At 46.3% G+C, this 20802-nt stretch overlaps 1 protein-coding gene across 1 annotated transcript; it reads right to left on the minus strand.

Annotated features, from left to right (window-relative positions):
* Nucleotides 1-10626: 10626 nt before the first annotated feature.
* LOC115383883 (NLR family CARD domain-containing protein 3-like) lies at nucleotides 10627-20368 on the minus strand. The gene is made up of 7 exons (XM_030086089.1): nucleotides 20328-20368; nucleotides 15278-15525; nucleotides 13191-14985; nucleotides 12926-13099; nucleotides 11839-12018; nucleotides 11290-11336; nucleotides 10627-11189 (listed from the first exon to the last, which is right to left on the minus strand). The coding sequence occupies exons 1-7, from the start codon at nucleotides 20366-20368 to the stop codon at nucleotides 10627-10629; spliced, it is 3048 nt and encodes a 1015-aa protein (XP_029941949.1).
* Between the last annotated feature and the right edge of the window lie 434 nt (nucleotides 20369-20802).

Consider the following 20802-nt stretch of genomic DNA (forward strand, 5'->3'; position numbering starts at 1 on the left):
GAAGGCCGTCCCGCTTTAAACACAACACCAACGTTCCTTGACCTGTTGCTTTTCAAAGACACAAGGCTGGGTCCAGACTCAGACTCAGGTCCAGACTCAGGAGATTTTGCTTTCTGAAGGGTCCTGAAAGAGAAACAACTCTTAAGATTTGATCAAAGCTCAAACCAACTGAAGTTCAGACCAAGTGGAACTGATGGAAAGAGGAGAAGCAGCCTGCCTGGAGCGACTGAAGTCCAGTTAGTGTTCATGCATGAGAGAGAGAACCTGATGTTAAAGTCCTGACAGCAGGTTTTCCAGAGTGAAAGGAGACTTCCAGTTAATATATTCAAGATTTGGATCAACAAGAACCTGAGGGAGCAACTGGGATTCTGTGATGAAGACAACCTTCGAAGACAGGATTGGAACAAGCTAATGTCACGGTGTGGGTGGAAGGACTCCAGCCAGGGGAACTGAAAAGGAACAAACGACAGGAGGAACACAAGAGCTGAACTGGAGCTGGAGAGAATAAGGGGACAGGCACACAGGGGGCAGACAGAGACACCCGGGACGAGGGAGACCCAGCCACAGGGAACTGACAGTCAACATGCTGCAACGTAGATTCAACACGAAAACTGCCGAGGTAAAGATAACTGTACTTGAAGGGACTGCATGCCACTGCACACTGCCCCCTGCTGGTGAAATTACAGCAGAGCCAAACTCAAAGCTGCAGGTTCATAAGGTGATGGACTGCCTTCAGGACTGAAGACTACACGATGGACCTGAGCCAAAGACAGTGGGCCTGGAGGACCAGAGACGGGAACCACGTAGGACCAGGTTGAAGGAGCCCTGGACTATGATATCCTGTTTTATTGTTGCCTGTTTGTTCTCAGATTTCATTGTTTTTCTGCTTGTTGTTCTTTTTTTTTGGAGGGTCTGGAATAACTTGGGACTTTGATAAATCCAAACTACTTAGTGCCTGGACGCAGTTTTTCATTCATTTATTTCTATTTGTCAAGTCCGTACAGCAAATAATTTGCAACATGACTGAGTAAAAAATATTTGAAAAAGTGTATTTTAATGTGAGACGTTAAATAAAAAAAGAAGCCAGCATCTGTTACCATGGCTACGACTGTCTTTTCAGACTGTTACACCACAACATGCAGATCCAGCTCACCTCTTTCCAGCTGAAGGCCGTCCCTCTTTAAACACAACACCAACGCTCCTTGACCTGTTGCTTTTCAAAGACACACGGCTGGGTCCGGACTCAGACCCAGGTCCAGACTCAGACCCAGGTCCAGACCCAGGTCCAGACTCAGGAGATTTCGCTTTCTGAAGGGTCCTGAAAGAGAAACAACTCTTAAGATTTGATCAAAGCTCAAACCAACTGAAGTTCAGACCAAGTGAAACTGATGGAAAGAGGAGAAGCAGCCTGCCTGGAGCGACTGAAGTCCAGTTAGTGTTCATGCATGAGAGAGAGAACCTGGATGTTAGAGTCCTGACAGCAGGTTTTCCAGAGTGAAAGGAGACTTCCAGTTAATATATTCAAGATTTGGATCAACAAGAACCTGAGGGAGCAACTGGGATTCTGTGATGAAGACAACCTTCGAAGACAGGATTGGAACAAGCTAATGTCACGGTGTGGGTGGAAGGACTCCAGCCAGGGGAACTGAAAAGGAACAAACGACAGGAGGAACACAAGAGCTGAACTGGAGCTGGAGAGAATAAGGGGACAGGCGCACAGGGGGACAGACAGAGACACCCGGGACGAGGGAGACCCAGCCACAGGGAACTGACAGTCAACATGCTGCAACGTAGATTCAACACGAAAACTGCCGAGGTAAAGATAACTGTACTTGAAGGGACTGCATGCCACTGCACACTGCCCCCTGCTGGTGAAATTACAGCAGAGCCAAACTCAAAGCTGCAGGTTCATAAGGTGATGGACTGCCTTCAGGACTGAAGACTACACGATGGACCTGAGCCAAAGACAGTGGGCCTGGAGGACCAGAGACGGGAACCACGTAGGACCAGGTTGAAGGAGCCCTGGACTATGATATCCTGTTTTATTGTTGCCTGTTTGTTCTCAGATTTCATTGTTTTTCTGCTTGTTGTTCTTTTTTTTTGGAGGGTCTGGAATAACTTGGGACTTTGATAAATCCAAACTACTTAGTGCCTGGACGCAGTTTTTCATTCATTTATTTCTATTTGTCAAGTTCGTACAGCAAATAATTTGCAACATGACTGAGTAAAAAATATTTGAAAAAGTGTATTTTAATGTGAGACGTTAAATAAAAAAAGAAGCCAGCATCTGTTACCATGGCTACGACTGTCTTTTCAGACTGTTACACCACAACATGCAGATCCAGCTCACCTCTTTCCAGCTGAAGGCCGTCCCTCTTTAAACACAACACCAACGCTCCTTGACCTGTTGCTTTTCAAAGACACACGGCTGGGTCCGGACTCAGACCCAGGTCCAGACTCAGACCCAGACCCAGGTCCAGACCCAGGTCCAGACTCAGGAGATTTCGCTTTCTGAAGGGTCCTGAAAGAGAAACAACTCTTAAGATTTGATCAAAGCTCAAACCAACTGAAGTTCAGACCAAGTGGAACTGATGGAAAGAGGAGAAGCAGCCTGCCTGGAGTGACTGAAGTCCAGTTAGTGTTCATGCATGAGAGAGAGAACCTGGATGTTAGAGTCCTGACAGCAGGTTTTCCAGAGTGAAAGGAGACTTTCAGTTAATATGTTCAAGATCTGGATCAACAAGAACCTGAGGGAGCAGCTGGGATAAATGCAGACCCCAGATAAGAAATGTTTGGTTTTCGCTCAGTTTCAGTAATTATGTGTGTGTGTTTTATGTTGTGCACACATTGATAAATGTATTAATACAAACTGTTCAGGAGCATGGATTCAGTTTTCAATATACTGAGAAATAATACATCAGAGAAGCTGTATTTTATTGTGAAAAGTCAAGAAAAAGAGGCGAGCTCCTCTTACCCGAGCTACACTGTTTTCAGACTGAAACACACTGAAGCTCTGGAGCTTCATCAATCCACTCAGAATGTTTGTGAAGTATTTCACCACTAGGTGGCACCAATGCAGCAGATTGTGAGCAGATCTTCTGTCTCTGAGTCTCAACATTCATTCAGGCCTCAAACAGGACACAACACACACCAGCACAAACACACACCAGCATGAGCTTCAGTGCCATGTTGGAGATTCACCATCAGATTCATCGCCGGCTCAACGCTTTCAACTCTCTCTTTAAAAAAAAAAAAACAAAAAAAAAAACACTCTCATTATCTTTTCATTATCTTTCGCTTCTCCCTTTCGGGGTCGCGGGTGGCTGGAGCCGATCCCAGCTGCTGTGGGCGAAGGCGGGGTACGCCCTGGGGTACACGTGCTGTGAGGCACGAGCACTAACCACTGTCCCACCGTGTCGCCCACACTCTCACCTCTCTAAAACAAACAAACAAAAAAAACACTCTCACCTCTCTGTTTACTGAGGGAAATGGAATCAATGAACAAATGAATCAGACTGAAGACTCCAGCTCACTTCCCTGAACGGCCGGGCTCACCACATCTGTATCACCTGACCTCATCACATCTGGATCAGCTCACCTCTTTCCAGCTGAAGGACGAAGCCTTTTAACTCCTGTCATCTTTGAGTGAGTCCTCATGGGTCCAGGTCCAGGTCCAGGTCCAGGTCCAGGTCCAGGTCCAGAGCTGAGGGTGCAGACAGTGCAGGGCCCTGAGTGCTGAGCTCTGACATGCAGAGCAGTGAAGTCCAGTGAAGACGGTCTCACCTCTGAGCTGTGGACTTGTCTCTGTCCTCACGCTGATCCATCCTCTCAGCTCGTCCTCCGCTCTGGAATCACATCACACCTTTCTCATTCTCTGGACGTCGAGTTCATGGGAGCCTCTCCAGGTGGGTCCAGACAGTAGGCCTCCTTGAGTTTTACTTGAGGTGTATATTTCACCAGTCTGGACTCATTGGACTCCAAAAATAGAGATTTTTGAAACATACTCACGCAGCAGAAATGCTTCAGGAATGTTTTCTCAGGGACGTGAATGACGAACCAGCCCGATCCATGGAAACCTCTCCCAGACTCCAGAGACGAGAGTGAAGAACCCTGCAGTCCTTCTCTGACTGGAGGAAATGGACGTTATAGGAGGGTCATTATCAGAGTACAGGGAACGCACTTTGGATAGGAAGACACTCTGTTGATGATTCACAGAAGAATTATGATCCTTGAAAGTCAAAACAGAACTGCAGGACCAGTTTATGATCAGTTTATAAACCGGTCTGATCATGAAAACCTTCCCCTGAACTGTGTGTGGAACTTTGCAGTCCTTATCAGAGTGGAGGGAATGCACTTTGGACAGAACGACTCTCTGCTGATGATTTATAGAATTATGATCCTTGAAAGCCAAAACGAATCTACTGGATCAGTTTATGACTCCGTTCAGAGTCCAGTCACAGACTGAACTGACACATCGCTGATCCTGCAGGGATCAGAAACCATCAGGTCTCAGAATTCTAACTCAGCTCCTCAATATCACAGTATTTCAGAAGATCTTAGGTTTTCTCACCCAGAGGCCAAAATATCATCAGAAAGATCCAAGAAAAGCTCCAAGCCTTCACGTGAGCGTGTGGAACATGAGAACATGTGGAACCCCCCACCCCCCACAGACCCTTGTTCTGAACTGAAGCGTGAAATGTTCTCAGGAGACCCTGTGGAACCTCATGTGGAACCTCAGATCAGCACCAGCTGTGATCCCACTCTCCATCATGTGGCAGAAGATAAACCAAGTCTGCAACTAACTGACCAGAGACTGACCTGGAGACAAAACACCGACCAGAGACCCCCAACCCCCACCCCCCCACCCCGATATTGAAAATGCTGAAGTCCAAGCAATCTTAAAAAGTCATGGTTTAGTACTGGTATTTTTTTCCTGTCTATTTCCATCATTAGATTACATTAGATTTATTTAACATGAGTAAAAACAGGCTTTGACCGGAAATCACAAAAAACAGAACTAAACTAATAAACCGATTTGATGCAGATTAAGAACAAGTGCTTTGCTGCCCTCCTGTGGTGAAATCTGATAATTACTGTCAGTTGCGTGGTAATGTTCGATTTACTTCCATCTCACCTGGACATGAAAGTGTGATTTTATTCTGGGACTGAAAACTGGCTGAATGTTTTAATAAATGAATCAAAGTTCAATTCAAGCAGTAGAGATGGGAAATAGTAGAGGAAAAACACCTCCAGCTGTGATTAATGTCACTGTTCTGTAAATGAGTGGCTTCAGAGTAAAAGATATTTGATTTTACAGTGTAAGAGTCTGCGTGTGAAGTGAATTCACAGTTTTTCTGTAAATGGAGTGTTTAAAAACTATGATCTGCAGAAGTGGAGAGAGCACTACCTGACCACAGTTCAGTTTGTCTTCAGATTCACTCACATGGAGCCAAAGCTCATTCATCCAACACAAAAAGCGACTAAAAACAAAGCTAATCTCATTTAGCTCCACATGTGGTCTCTTAGCAATAAGTGTTTATTTCGTTATTGTGAAGGAAACAACCAGAAGAGGCTCGTTTGTCATGATACTTTGTCAAGACCGTGGTTCCCCTGGGAGTGAGGCGAAGTGTGACCCCTTGGCAGGGCCGGCGCGGGCTTCTCAGGCACCCTGGGCAAGCCCGACACGAGCGCCCCGTGGTAGTGTCTCAGAGAGTCGCGCCGCGGAAGTTGTTGAGTGGGGGGGGGGGGGGGGGGGGGGGGGGGGGCACAGTCGGCAATAGTTGTCGAGGGGCGCGAGCGAGTGAACCAAGCAGTGCAAGCAGTGCGCGGCTCAAACGGCCGTCACAGCGGCGCACCCTGGGCGGTGCGCCTCACGGCCTCATCAAGCGCCCCCCTATGGCTCGGCGCCCTGGGCAAGTGCCCCGGATGCCCAGCCTCATCGCCGGCCCTGGATTTAAAGCACATCATCAACATGAAGGTTGTATTTAGTGGAGCGGCACTCAACATTACACATCTGGATTTACATGACGGAACAACATTACAAGCAAGAGTAACGACAGGCGGTGGTGTCGTTAGGCTGATTTTAGGAGGCTGAAGCCCCCATAAAACTTTCTTAAGCCCCCTAAATAATTTGGTGCTGTTTAAAAAGAATATTTTTTTACTAATTCATTTTCTACATAAAGCAGTTGGAATATGATTTTAAATGAATTAACATATAACCATTAATGATTTACTCAGATATGATCAGTAATCTGTCAGTTTCCCCTCATTTTATATCGTCAGCCAGAGAGCCCTTCAGTGAATCCATTCCACTGGTTCATATAGAGAACGACCACAACCTGGACTGGATGAGAATCCAGTCCAGGTTTTCCCTGTGACCTGTGTCTGTGTCAGCGGTACCTGCGCGTGAGCGTGTGTGAAGAACACAGCTGAAAAGAGAGGGACTTGGACGGATGGGTGAAAGATGGATACAAGAAAGCTTTTCAGTAAAGTCAGTCTTGATCACTACTGGTAGTAACAGCTGTTTAGCTCCAGCTGACAGCAGGAAGTCCCATGGAATTAATGAACCAAATGCTGCTTGTCTCACAAATAAAGACCTGACTTTTAACATTACAGACCAGGGTTCTCAAACCTTTTCGGTCCAGGGACCTTGTCAGGGAGCAACATTTTTTAAGGACTCCTCATAATCCTCTTGCTAATTGAACACAATGTGACATTTGAAACCCCAAAAGCTCTATGAATTGTCTATTTTTTCAAACCTAAACATTAAAGATCTGTAGAGTAGAAATGAACTTAACTCAATTAAATTGGAGTAATGCCAATACAATTTCTATAATTTTAAACACAACGAAAGACTCATTGAAACTACGTTTTCACTTCACAGCATAGAATTTTAAATTTGCAGCTTTTCCAGCTTTCAGAACAGGAGCACAGCTGTAATGTGGATGTTATGTTCTCGTCAGGCAGGTCAGAGGGCAGCTCTCATGTTCCAGTGGGGTCCTGGAGTTCCAGCAGCTGCAGGAAGTTAAGGAGTTAAGCAGGTAGTGTGTGCAGTGGAACGTTCTGTACAGTACCTGTTGATCAAGTGTTGAGTTCTGAAGATTCTTTCCTTCATCTTCCAGTGACTCCAGACAGTCTGAACCCTGACTCAGTCCGGAAGAACAAGTAAGTAAGTAAAATTTATTTATAGAGCACTTTTTACAGATCATCCGTCACAAAGTGCTTCACAGTATAAAAAGCACAAAGAGATCAGAGAAATTGCACAACACATAAAAACAGGGAGGTCAGAGTCATATAGACAGAATATGCTACTGCCAAGACAACGCTGACCGGTGGTCCAGAATGCCTTCTGAAACAGAAATGTTTTCAAGAGTTTCATCAAAGCATTCCCCGAGTCCAGGGAGTTTTAAAACGAGTACGGGGGACTCTCAGGAGATTCTTATCCGACGACCTCAGGCTTCGGGCCGAGCTGTAGGGTGTCATTAAATCTCTGATATACAGGTCCTCCTCAAAAAATTAGCATGTCGTGATAAAGTTCAATATTTTCTAACAGGTTAAAGTAGTGAGAAGAACAGTCTGTTTCTCTGTTCTGGACTGATGGATGACAAACAGCATTTCATCTCCTGGGGGCTCAGCCCCCCTGAACTTAAAACCGAGCCACTCCCTTGATGAAAGGTGTATTTTTACTGATCCCATACATGAAAAAACCAAGAAGAAAAAATAGAGGGTGTGAATGTTTGGTCTCCAGCTGTCTCCAGACTCTCAACAGTCCGTCACCGGAAGTGGTGTTACAGCTCAAACTCTACACATCAAAACATGGTTGGTCACTGCTCGTTTCTAAAGGAATGTTTCAAGCTGAACTAGCTGAACTAAAATCACCTGAATCAATTAATTTCTATTGCGATCAAAAAAATGAATATAATTACATCATTTGTAATTAATTAATCTTATTAATCACATTTGAATCTCAAATCTGCTTTAGGTCCTCAAGTGAAGAATTTGAATTCTAGGACGTTATTTAGATGGAAAAATGATTTCAATAATGGCAGAATATATTGCCAAGCCGGTTTGTCATATATTTAATCTGAGTTTAAAAGAATGTCTCTTCCCTAATACTTGGAAACTGGCTAAAGTCATCCTCTACGAAAAGATAATAAGCTTGCTCTCAATGGCACTAACAGCAGACCCATTAGTATATTGCCTGTTCTGAGTAAGATTATGGAAAAGCTTATATTTGCACAGATTTCACAATATTTTATGAATTTTAACCTTGCCTCTGATTCTCAGCATGCTTTTAAAGACTGTCACTCTACTTCCACTGCACTTGTTCATATGACTGATGACTGGCTGTGTAAACTTGATGCAAGAAATTATGTTGGGGCGGTCTTCTTAGATTTTAGTGCAGCCTTTGATATGATCGATCACAACTTGTTGTTGGACAAACTATCCGCATATGGTTTTTCTGGTTGCTCTCTTGAGTGGTTTAAGAGTTATTTATCAAATCGATCTCAGTCAGTATACTTCAATGGTAGCTTTTCTTCTGTACTGGGGCTAGAATGTGGAGTACCACTGTCTTGGTCCTCTGTGTTTCTCGATATTTACAAATGATCTTCCTTTTATCTTAAAGAAATCCTCTGTTGCCATGTATGCTGATGATTCTACTATATATTATGGGTCGGAGAACCTGCGGATCCTAAATAATACGCTTCAAAGTGAGCTAGACCAGGTATTTGAATGGGTGGTATCTAACAAGTTAGCATTAAATATAAGTAAAACAAAGTGCATGACTCTAAATTATAGAAGGCAATCAATGAATAGTAATCTTTTGTCCCTCACCTTAAATAATATACACCTGGAGCAGGTGCATAAGGTTGATCTCTTGGGCTTAACCATAGATGAAAATTTGAGCTGGACTAGTCATGTTAATAAAATTGCGACAAAAATGGGAAGAGCTCTTTCGGCTATCAGACGATGCGCCTACTTCATGACAGACTCATCTGTCAAATATGTCACCCAGTCATTAGTTTTATCTCATTTAGATTACTGCTCAGTCTTATGGTCGGGAACCACTAAAAAAGATATTGAAAAGCTACAAGTACTACAGAATAAAGCTGCACGGCTGGTTCTTCGTTGCCCACTCCGAACACACATTGGATATATGCATCGCTGTCTCTCATGGCTACCTGTAGAGCGGAGGTTACAGAAGAATCTCGTCATTTTCCTTCAGAATATACAGATAAAAATGAAACCTAGGCCTCTTTTTGAGAGAATCATGTACATTCATCAACGCCATAACCATTTCACCAGGTGTCATACAGAGGATTACATTTCTCTCCCTAAGGCTCGGACAGGTGCTATGCAGAGTACAGTGATGTACAGGGCAGCTAATCGGTGGAATAATTTACCTGCAGCAGTAAGGAAAGAGAACAACATAAAAAGGTTTAAATCTGTGATCGCGGAAATTTTTAAATCTTGATTTAATTGTTGGTGCATTTTTAATGTTGGTTATGTTTTAATTGTATTAGGGTCTTGTTTCACTCTATCATTTGTGAATATACATTCTTTTCACCCTTTTCTATATTAATAACGGGTTTCTGCACTGCTTGTTATGATTATTTTATCTTGTGTATTCTGTTCACTATTTCTGTGTTTTAATCTTGTGTACTTTGATATGTGATGTTTGTTTTTGTTATGGACCCCAAGAAGACTAGTTGTCACCTAGGTGACAACTAATGGGGATCTAATCTCTAAATAAATAAATAAATAAATAGAATTGTAGTGCATGACTCATCAAATGAAACACCGAGAAGAGAAGATCTGAAATCCACATTTTTATTGATGATGAATGAAAGCTGTCAGGACGTCTCGTCCAAAATAAATTCTGTTCCCAATCAGGCAGCTCAAATAAGACTTTCAGTGTATTTCATTAATGACATTCAAAAGAAGACCGTCTTACATTAAGATGATCTGAGGATAAAATAGAAGCATCTCCCATGAGACCGATCATCCCTCTTTCAGCTGACAGGGTTGGGTTGGGGTTAGGGTTATAGGGTCAGGTTTGGGTTTGGGGCTGCAGACGGTCTAACTCATGTCTTGGTCCCTTTAGTTTCTGGGTGTCTTGCTTCCTCCTCTACCTGCAGACGGTCTAACCTATATCCTGGTGCTTGAAGGACTCTCTACTGGAACTCTCATCTCTTCATTTGGTCTTTCTTGAGTCATCCTAACCATCTCCTCATTAGTTTCCTTTACTGAAAGTTGTGCAGTCGCTTCTGGACGTTTGGCAGCAGAGTTCCAGTCAGACTGACAGTCTTTTCTTCGCCTCTTCTCTTGGCAGTGCACACAGCTTTAATGAAAGGTTTTGAGTACGAGCTGTCCATGGGCCTTCAAGTCTGATTTGCCTCCTCAGGACTTCCATGAAACAATTTGATTTATTTTACCCACTGTTATCTTCGTAAAGCTTTGACTTTATTCTGTTTATTCTGATCCTCTTTCTCTATGTACATCCAGCTTAACATTCTTAATCACCTTTGATTGTGTCTCCTTGTGAAACACAGATCGACCTTGTGTCTGAATCCGTTTATCGCTGACAGCAGTGTGTCTGAAAGCATGAACTCAAATGAACTCGGCTCATTCCAGCTGCAGTGAGCACAAAGACATGGAGGACTCCGAGCCGGACTCAAGTCCAAACCTGAAGCCGGCATACAGAGGCTCTGTGAACTCAGTGGAGACAGTGTAGAGGTGGATCGGCCTCCCCGAGGACACTCTGTAGAAGGACAGCGTCCCAGCAGGACGGTCCACGTACACAGCCACTCTGTTGGAGGCTGAGGGGGTGGAGGAGGTGGAGGAGATGGGTGTTGTTTTCTGATTGTGGCAGAAAGAGAACCCGCCTTGCTCGGAGCACTTCAGACTCCAGGACTGACTGGTCTTTCCTAAGACCCCCTGGGAAGTGCTCCCCTTCCGGGGGATTCCTCCGTAGCTGACGGACACATGAAGCTTTCCTTTCCAGTCCACCTCCCAGTACGAGCGGGCCGTCAGCTGGTTCCTGCACAGCAGCTGAGGGTGGCAGTCAAACCTGTCTGAGTGATGGGGGTACCGCTGGTCCTCCCCCACGTGCCAGGCCGTCCTGCGGTCTTCGGACAGCTTGATCCATCTGTGGACCGTGTTGCAGTCCAGTTCCAGGTCACACCAGTCTGATGGAGGAAAGGTGGAGTTTCATTCAGTGTCTCCCGCTCTGGTGAGCCTGAGGTGAGCAGCAGGGCTGGATGTTGGGGTTTCTGTGTTTTTACTTACACTTCTTCAGACCTGGGGTCATCCAGCGGGCTCCACCAGGCTCCACCCTGAGAGGAGGTCAGAGTTCATCACACATACGTAAATACAAAACATTTTCTTCACTGGGACAGACTGAGTGTCTGGTTGGTCACTCCTCATGAACAAGAGGATTTAGAGGACCAGCTCAGAGGACCAGCTGGATTCAGGGGACCAGCTCAAATACTAGATCTAAAAATGATGTTCTGCTCCCCCGAGTGTTTCTAAACAGTGGATAATGGAGAAGAGGCTGTTTCTGCTGGTGTTCCTACAGAAATCTGCTTTTGTTCCACAGTGGGTAAAGAAATGTTACTCTTCCTGGTCTGACGGCTCAGTGACAGTCAGACCTTCCTGGAGGGTGAAATACTCCAGATGTTGGTCCCTCCTACATACAGAAATCCGAAATCCAAACTCCTGCATAGGAAGTGGCGTGATGTGTGCATGAGCAGCACGTCTAAATGAGGCCTCCGGTGATCGTCTGCCCTTCATTCAGCAAGCGACTGGAGACAAACCCCCGACTGCCTGGTAGCTCACCACAGTGTGACTGATGATCTCTGGTCCCGCTTGAGATCCTGGACGGCACGATGGAGCTCCGGTCCCGCCTCTCCCAGGTCATTGTAGCTCAGGTCCAGCTCTTTCAGACGGGTCTGGGTGGAGGTCAGAGCCGAGGCCAGATCCCGGCAGCCTTTCTCTGTGATCAGACAGCCTGACAGTCTGCAGATACACAGAGAAACACCTCGGATCACTGCTGGGTACTGTCACAGACCCAGCGAGAAGAAAACAGCCCATCCAAGGAGTTTATCAGTCACCAAGCGCAGTGACACCAGATAATCTGATTTATGAGGCATTTGAGAAAATGAAATTATTTACCTGATCAAATCAGACGATTCTCTCAAAGCTACTTTAGACTCAAAGAACAGAAATCATCTGCTGCTAATATTTCAATGAGAATAAACAACAGGGAACAAAAGAGAAGTCCTCCTGAAAGGCGGCCTCAGTAATACTGACAAATCTGATCAGTTAAGACCAACATTAGCCCTGAATGCTCATGTGTACATGACCCCTCCTTCATGTAATGCAATCTTTCTGAAGATCTGAGGGATGTAAACTAAAGCATAATCTGCAGGAAAACAAGGAGAAAGATGAGATCAAGCTGTATTTAACTGTTAATGGAGGCCTTACCACCCTGAACACTGCCTGCAAGATGAATGACCTCTGAGGAGAAAGGTCAGTTCACCCTGTGATCTAAACCTGACAGAGAGGAGCAGCTCTTCATGGTTCACCACTGTCTGGACACCTTTCCAAACATTTTAGAAAAGCCATTTTCAAACAACAGTGCCAGAAACCAGTGTCCACCTTAAAAAACTCATCTGCACCCAGTCTGAAACCCTGTCTTATCTTCAGAACATCAGCCCATCTTTAGTAGAAAGACTGCTCTGAACCAGCGTATGAAACCATCACTGATAATGAGAACAGCGGGAGAACCACTGTTCCTGAACACTCTCACAAACTACTGTCTGAATCATCCACTGTCTGTCAGCACGTCTGAAACCACTGTCAGTGAGCATGTCTGACAGCCACCGTCCCTGCTGTGTCCAGGTGAGTGTCTGGTCCTGCTGACCTGAGAGCTTCCAGTTCACAGAGTGGTCCCTTCAGTCCTTCAGAGAGCAGCTGGACTCCCGAGTCCCTCAGGTCGTTGTTACTCAGGTCCAGCTCCTTCAGACTGCAGGACTGAGAGCTGATGATGTTGGACAGAAGTCCACAGCTTTCCTGGGACAGGTTACAGCCACTCAGCCTAAAGAGGGGAAGAGGGAAGCTGTTCATTTCATGTTTCTAGCTGAAAGACGGCAGATATTCACCGATGGTCTGATGGACTGAGCACCTACAGAGCTTCATTACAGGTTCTGACGATGGGCAGTAAACTCCGGAAGGCCTCCTCTGAGGCGCCATACTGTTTCAGGTCAAACCGCTCCAGGTTTTCCTCTGACGACAGCAGGATGAAGACCAGAGCTGACCACTGAGCATGGGAAAGAGTGTCGGTGGCAAGGCGTCCTGCACTCAGGTACCCTTGGACCTGGTCCTCCAGGGAGCGATCGTTCAGCTCGTTCAGACAGTGGAACAGAAAAGTGCTCCTCTCCGCTGGCAGATCTGCAGTCATCTTGCTCTTGATGTGCTGGACGGTCTCCTGTCTGGCCAGTGGACTTGCTGTCTGTGGCAGCAGGCCTTGGAGATGGATCTGATTTGATTTCATTGAAAGACCCAGAAGGAACCGGAGGAACAAGTCCAGGCGTCCATGTGGGGCCTTCAAGACCTCGTCCACAGTGTCCTGGTAGAACTGGATCTGAGCAGTCACATCTCTCTTTGTCTCACAGGTCTTGGTGGGACTTGAAGTTTGTCCCTTCAGTATGTTCACTCCATGGTTGGTGAAGGTCACATGGGCATAAAGAGCAGCAAGGAACTCCTGGAAGCTCAGGTGGAGGAAGGTAAAGACCTGAATGTGGCCCACCCCTTTCTGCTCTTTAAAGATCTGTGTAAAGAGTCCGGAGTAGACTGAGGCGGCCCTGATATCGATGCCACACTCCTTCAGGTCCGACTCGTAGAAGATCAGGTTGCCTTTTTGCAGCTGGTCAAAAGCCAGTTTCCCCAGAGAGGTGATCATCGCGGTAGTCTGCGTAGTCCAGGGTGAGTCTGTTTCGGCTCCTCCGTCATACTTGACCTTCTTCAGTTCCGTCTGCATCACCAAGATGTGGATGAACATCTCAGTCAAGGTCCTGGGCAGCTCTCCTTCGTCCCCACTCCGCAGGACTTTCTCCAGAACGGCGGCAGTGATCCAGCAGAAAGCCGGGATGTGGCACAGGATGTGAAAGGTCCGAGACATCTGGATGTGGGAGATGATCCTGCTGGCCTGCTTGGGCTCTTTGAACCTCTTTCTGAAGTACTCCTCCTTCTGAGGGTCGCTGAAGCCTTGAACCTCCGTCACCCTGTGGACACACCCAGCAGGGATGTGATTGGCTGCCGCAGGCCGGGTGGTGATCCAGATGAGTGCAGAAGGAAGCAGCTTTCCCCAGATCAGGTTCGTCAGAAGACCATCGAGTGAGGTGGACACTTGAGGGTCCGTCTGGACCTCGTTACCGTGGAAGTCCAGAGGGAGTCGACACTCGTCCAGACCGTTCAGGATGAACAGAACCCGGAAGTCTTCCAATCGGCAGATTCCTTCTGTAGTTACGGGGAAGAAGTGGAGAAGCAGCTCCACCAGGCTGAAGCGCTTCTCTTTCAGCACGTTCAGCTCTCTGAAGTTGAATGGAAATGTGAAGTGGATGTCTTCGTTGAGCTTGTCTTCGGCCCAATCCAGAGTGAACTTCTGTGTGAGGATGGTTTTCCCGATGCCAGCCACGCCTCTGGTCAGCACTGTTCTGATGGCCTTGTGTCCGTCAGGTTTGAACAGATCACACTGCTGGATCTTCTTCTGTGGCCTGACGGTTTTCCTGAAAACTGCCTCAATATGATCAAACTCGTGCCACCGGTTGGGATCCTCATCCTCCGCCTCGGTGATGTCTTGCTCGGTGTAGATCTCACTGAGAGCTGTTTGACTTCCTGTTTTCGCAATGCCCTCAAACACATTTTGGCAGTTCTCCTTCAGCCTCGCTTTAAGTTTACGTTGACAAATGACAGCCTCAGTGTCTGAATGAGCAAACAAAAAGAGAATGGGTGAGTTATGTTAATCAATCTGTTTGTTTAGACCAGGGTGTCCAAAGTCGGTCCTGAAAGCCCGATGTAATGCACGTCTTAGTTTTCTCGCAGGTGCAGCACAGCTGGTTGCAATGAGAGACTCTTTAGTGGGCTTTTCTGCAAGCTTGAGGACGACATCAACATGAGGTGGAGGTGTGCTGCAGCAGGGATCAAGGAGGACATGCAGGACATCGGCCCTTCAGGACCGACGTTGGACACCTCTGGTTTAGAGAAATGGTCTTACGGCTCTGCAGACGGTCAGCCAGCCCGTCCTCATTCAGTTCCCTCAGAAAATGGAGTGTAAGCTTCAGAAACGGCTCTCTTTTGCCTCTCATCCGTTCTTCATCATCGCCTTCACTCAGACTCCGAAAGTATTCTGAGGAATCCAGATCCAAGGCATTCTTCATGTTCTTCAACTCGTTGCTCACAAAAGTGAAGAAGTGTTCCTGCAGCAGCTGGAACAAAGGACGAGATATCAGTGACGCTCCCAGACTGAATTCATGAAGACCCACTGGCCCAGAGAGTGGATTAGAGGATACACTACCTAACCCTAACCCTGACCCAAACCCCTAAGCCTACCGAACCCCAAGCCTAACCCCGAGCCCTTACCCAAACCCAAACCAAACCGAACACCAACCCTCAGCCTAACCCGCCTGGCCACATCAGGGCACTCTGGGAAATAGAAGTTTCCTGTTTCTGAGATGCAAACCATCCAGAAGAAACCAGGAAGACTTGAGACCAGAAAGTACCGTCTGATGTGGAGGGCTGAATCTTCACGACAGTCCTATCTGAGGAAGCTCTCCAGGCTCTGGAGGTTTTAGTAGGGATCGAGTCCCGGAAGGCAAGGTTCCGATTGTCATTTTAAGTCAGGAGTTTGATGCTGAAAAGTGTGTGTTTAACCACAAGTGTCTCCCCTGAAACGTGCTCAAAACCAAATTAAAAATCAAAAACAAATTAACCCCACTGTGACCAAACATGCTGTCTAGCGCATGTGGTCATTTTTTCCCTAAAACAAACAAGAGACTTTTCAAAATAAGATTTTCCTTCAAATTCGCTCCTTACAAAAACATGATCTCCTCCAAGGGCGTTTTTGGTAGAGACGTCCAAGTATCACTGCATGCAAGAGGAGAACTTGCTCTCCAAAAATATAGAACCACCTTTTAATAAGGCCCACGGTGCGGTTTTTAATAGGCATCAAAGCTTGACCTCTGCAGTTCTGTTTGGCTGTCGTTATAATGGAGAGGAAATCTCACCGCGTCCACAAACTGAGAGCTCCACTGTCTAAACTATACATCTGACTACTCTGGAAACCACACAAAGTGAAAGATGACCAATCTCCCTATCAAAAGAGATAATTAATGCTCACTTTTGCCCAAAATCCTCAGATTTCACAGCTCTTTTCTCTGAGAGAGAAACTTTGTTGACCCTCATGACGATACATGGGCGTAGAGCTGAGAGCAGCTGTCAGTCAAACTGACAGTCAGGTCTTCCATTCAGTGACTGTTAGAAGCTTTTAAATGTAACTTAGCAGTGATCAGGATGAGGACGGCCTCAGTGGGGCGGCTGGTGCAGTCCCAAAGCTTTAATCTTATCGGACTTTCTCCATCAGCTGTAAAGATGCTGTTAACAGCGTGGAGGCAGAAATCTCCAGTCTGCACTGAAGGCACTTTAATACCCGGGATCTCACAGCCGGTAGACTGTTTCGGTGTATTTACTGCCTCTGATCTGGTTTCAGCTCTCTGAAAACCTGGAGTTTTCAATGTGCGTCGTATGTGTGAGTTATTTATGTTTTATACTTTGCTTCAGCTCCAGTTGAAAACTGAACTGAAGTGTGATGTGAAATGAGAAGCTGAAGCCGTTGTCCTGAGTTTTGAAACAACATTTAGAATGATGATAAATATTCTTAATTCTACACCATTTCCCTGCTTCGTGTTTTTTTTCACATTCCGCACATTTCGACGTTTCTCAGTACACACCTGAAACGTGGAGTCCAGTGGTCTTTCACCCTGGTTGCTACTGCACAACAAAAGACAAAGAGACAGGTCTCAGCATGTCCGTTGGTCCAGAGACGACCAGAGTAAAAGTCCAGAGACTTCCTGTTCCCACTGAGAATCTGCAGCTCAGTGAGGAGGTTTCCTGGAGGTGGTGGTGTCTTTACCTTCCATCCTGCTGGTGCAGGCCTGCTGTTGAAGGAAATCCCTGGTCTTCAGTCCAGTCGGGATTCAGAGGAACACTTTCTTCACATGCAGATGATTCAGTTTCCTCCAGCTTTCTCCTAAGACACACACATAGCAGCATCTGTCCTGACGTGTTGACTCCTATCAAACATCTGGTAGCTTTGCTGTCAGACTCGGCCTCAGAGCACCAAGTGTCTCTTCCAGTGAAAGAACCAGATCGAATCAGCTGAAGGCTTGAAGAGGAAGTGAACTGCTCACAGCAGACCAGAGACCTGAACCATGCAGGACCGGGGGCCTGCAGGACCAGAGACCTGAACCATGCAGGACCGCCGGGGGCCTGCAGGACCAGAGACCTGAACCATGCAGGATACGGGGCCTGCAGGACCAGAAACCTGAACCATGCAGGACCAGAGACTTGAACCATGCAGGACCGTGGGCCTGCAGGACCATACACCGGAACCATGCAGGACCAGGTTGGAGGAGCCCTGGACTATGATATCCTGCTTTATTGTTGCCTTTTTGTTCTCAGAGTTTGTTGTTTTTCTGCTGTTGTTCTTTTTATGGAGAGTCTGGAATAACTTGGGACTTTGGTAAATACAAACTACTTAGTGCCTGGATGCAGTTTTTCATTCATGTATTTCTATTTGTCAAGTTCGTAAAGCAAATAATTTGCAACATGACTGAGAAAAAAATATTTGAGAAAGTGTATTTCAGTATGAGAAGTTAAATAAAAAAAGAAGCCAGCGTCTGTTACCATGGCTACGACTGTCTTTTCAGACTGTTACACCACAACATGCAGATCCAGCTCACCTCTTTCCAGCTGAAGGCCGTCCCGCTTTAAACACAACACCAACGTTCCTTGACCAGTTGCTTTTCAAAGACACAAGGCTGGGTCCAGACTCAGACCCAGGTCCAGACTCAGACCCAGGTCTGGACTCAGACCCAGGTCCAGACTCAGACCCAGACCCAGGTCCAGACTCAGGTCCAGACTCAGACTCAGACTCAGGTCCAGACTCAGGAGATTTTTCTTTCTGAAGGGTCCTGAAAGAGAAACAACTCTTAAGATTTGATCAAAGCTCAAACCAACTGAAGTTCAGACCAAGTGGAACTGATGGAAAGAGGAGAAGCAGCCTGCCTGGAGCGACTGAAGTCCAGTTAGTGTTCATGCATGAGAGAGAGAACCTGGATGTTAGAGTCCTGACAGCAGGTTTTCCAGAGTGAAAGGAGACTTTCAGTCAATATATTCAAGATCTGGATCAACAAGAACCTGATCCTGATGGAGCAACTGGGATAAATGCAGACCCCAAATAAGAAGTATTTGGTTTTCCCTCAGTTTCAGTAATTATGTGTGTGTGTTTTATGTTGTACACACGTTGATAAATGTATTAATACAAACTGTTCAGGAGCATGAATTCAGTTTTCAATATACTGAGAAAAAAAAAATCAGAGAAGCTGTATTTTATTGTGAAAAGTCAAAGGAAAAGAGGCGAGCTCCTCTTACCCGAGCTACACTGTTTTCAGACTGAAACACACTGAAGCTCTGGAGCTTCTTCAATCCACTCAGAATGTTTGTGAAGTATTTCACCACTAGGTGGCACCAATGCAGCAGATTGTGAGCAGATCTTCTGTCTCTGAGTCTCAGGGCGAATCCCAATTCTCTGCTTAATCCTCAATCTTACTCCTCATTCCTCAAAATGCGCGCTCCCGTGAAGTTAAGTGCTGTCCCATTCCTAAACAAGTTGAGATTCTACCAGACCTACCTTGGAGTTAAGGAGAATCCAGAATGCTTGTTAAATAGTTCGTTTTGCTGTTATTTTATTAATAAAAAATGGTGTATATTACTTTGGGAGTAGTTGTATTAACTTTATATCACAGATAATATTTACAAAGGCTATTAGAAAGAAATCAAGAAAATTCATTTGAATGCATTTATTAACAAGGTCACACAGCAAAATGTTAAACTTTTCTAATGCAGGGCGCAGTACTTACAGTTATAAAGGGCGTTGTTATTGATCATTGACCAAAATTATCACTGCTGCCACCCCCCCCCCCCCCCCACCCCCCCACCACCACCCCCACCACCCCCGCGCTAAATTCTGCAGCGCCTTGACAACGGAGAGGGGAAAAAAACAGCGGTCCACGCGTGTGCGCTCTCTCTCTCTCTCCTTCGGACGGTCCAAAGAAGCGTCGCGCGAGCCCCTGGCACCCTCCCGACGGTCCAAAAACTCCCCGCCGCGCGCTCCCCCCTGGCTGAACTTTTTTCCTACAGGAAACGCTGCACTTCTTTCGGCTTTCTTCTATCCTCTTGCGCAGTGCTGCCCCCTGTGGTCCAAGGACGTAACTGTCTTTAAGGGTAGTCCCATTTCCAAGTGACTTTACATTCCTTAACACTTGTTTTTAGGAGGCACTTAATTTGAGATTGAGGATCAAGGTTGAGGAGTGAGGATTAAGCAGGTAATTGGGATTCATTCAGGCCTCAAACAGGACACAACACACACCGGCACACAACACACACCAGCATGAGCTTCAGTGCCATGTTGGAGATTCACCATCAGATTCACCGCCGGCTCAACGCTTTCAACTCTCTCTTTAAAAAAAAAAAAAAAAAAAAAACCACTCTCATTATCTTTTCATTATCTATCGCTTCTCCCTTTCGGGGTCGCGGGTGGCTGGAGCCGATCCCAGCTGCTGTGGGCGAAGGCGGGGTACGCCCTGGGGTACACGTGCTGTGAGGCACGAGCACTAACCACTGCCCCACCGTGTCGCCCACACTCTCACCTCTCTAAAACAAACAAAAAAAAAAAACACTCTCACCTCTCTGTTTACTGAGGGAAATGGAATCAATGAACAAATGAATCAGACTGAAGACTCCAGCTCACTTCCCTGAACGGCCGGGCTCACCACATCTGTATCACCTGACCTCATCACATCTGGATCAGCTCACCTCTTTCCAGCTGAAGGACGAAGCCTTTTAACTCCTGTCATCTTTGAGTGAGTCCTCATGGGTCCAGGTCCAGGTCCAGGTCCAGGTCCAGAGCTGAGGGTGCAGACAGTGCAGGGCCCTGAGTGCTGAGCTCTGACATGCAGAGCAGTGAAGTCCAGTGAAGACGGTCTCACCTCTGAGCTGTGGACTTGTCTCTGTCCTCACGCTGATCCATCCTCTCAGCTCGTCCTCCGCTCTGGAATCACATCACACCTTTCTCATTCTCTGGACGTCGAGTTCATGGGAGCCTCTCCAGGTGGGTCCAGACAGTAGGCCTCCTTGAGTTTTACTTGAGGTGTATATTTCACCAGTCTGGACTCATTGGACTCCAGAAATAGAGATTTTTGAAACATACTCACGCAGCAGAAATGCTTCAGGAATGTTTTCTCAGGGACGTGAATGACGAACCAGTCCGATCTATGGAAGCCTCTCCCAGACTCCAGAGACGTGAGTGAAGAACCCTGCAGTCCTTCTCTGACTAGAGGAAATGGACGTTATGGGAGGGTCATTATCAGAGTGGAGGGAATGCACTTTGGATAGGAAGACACTCTGTTGATGATTCACAGAAGAATTATGATCTTTGAAAGTCAAAACAGAACTGCAGGACCA

This window comes from Salarias fasciatus, assembly GCF_902148845.1.
Source record: "Salarias fasciatus chromosome 23 unlocalized genomic scaffold, fSalaFa1.1 super_scaffold_20, whole genome shotgun sequence".
Lineage (NCBI taxonomy): Eukaryota > Metazoa > Chordata > Actinopteri > Blenniiformes > Blenniidae > Salarias > Salarias fasciatus.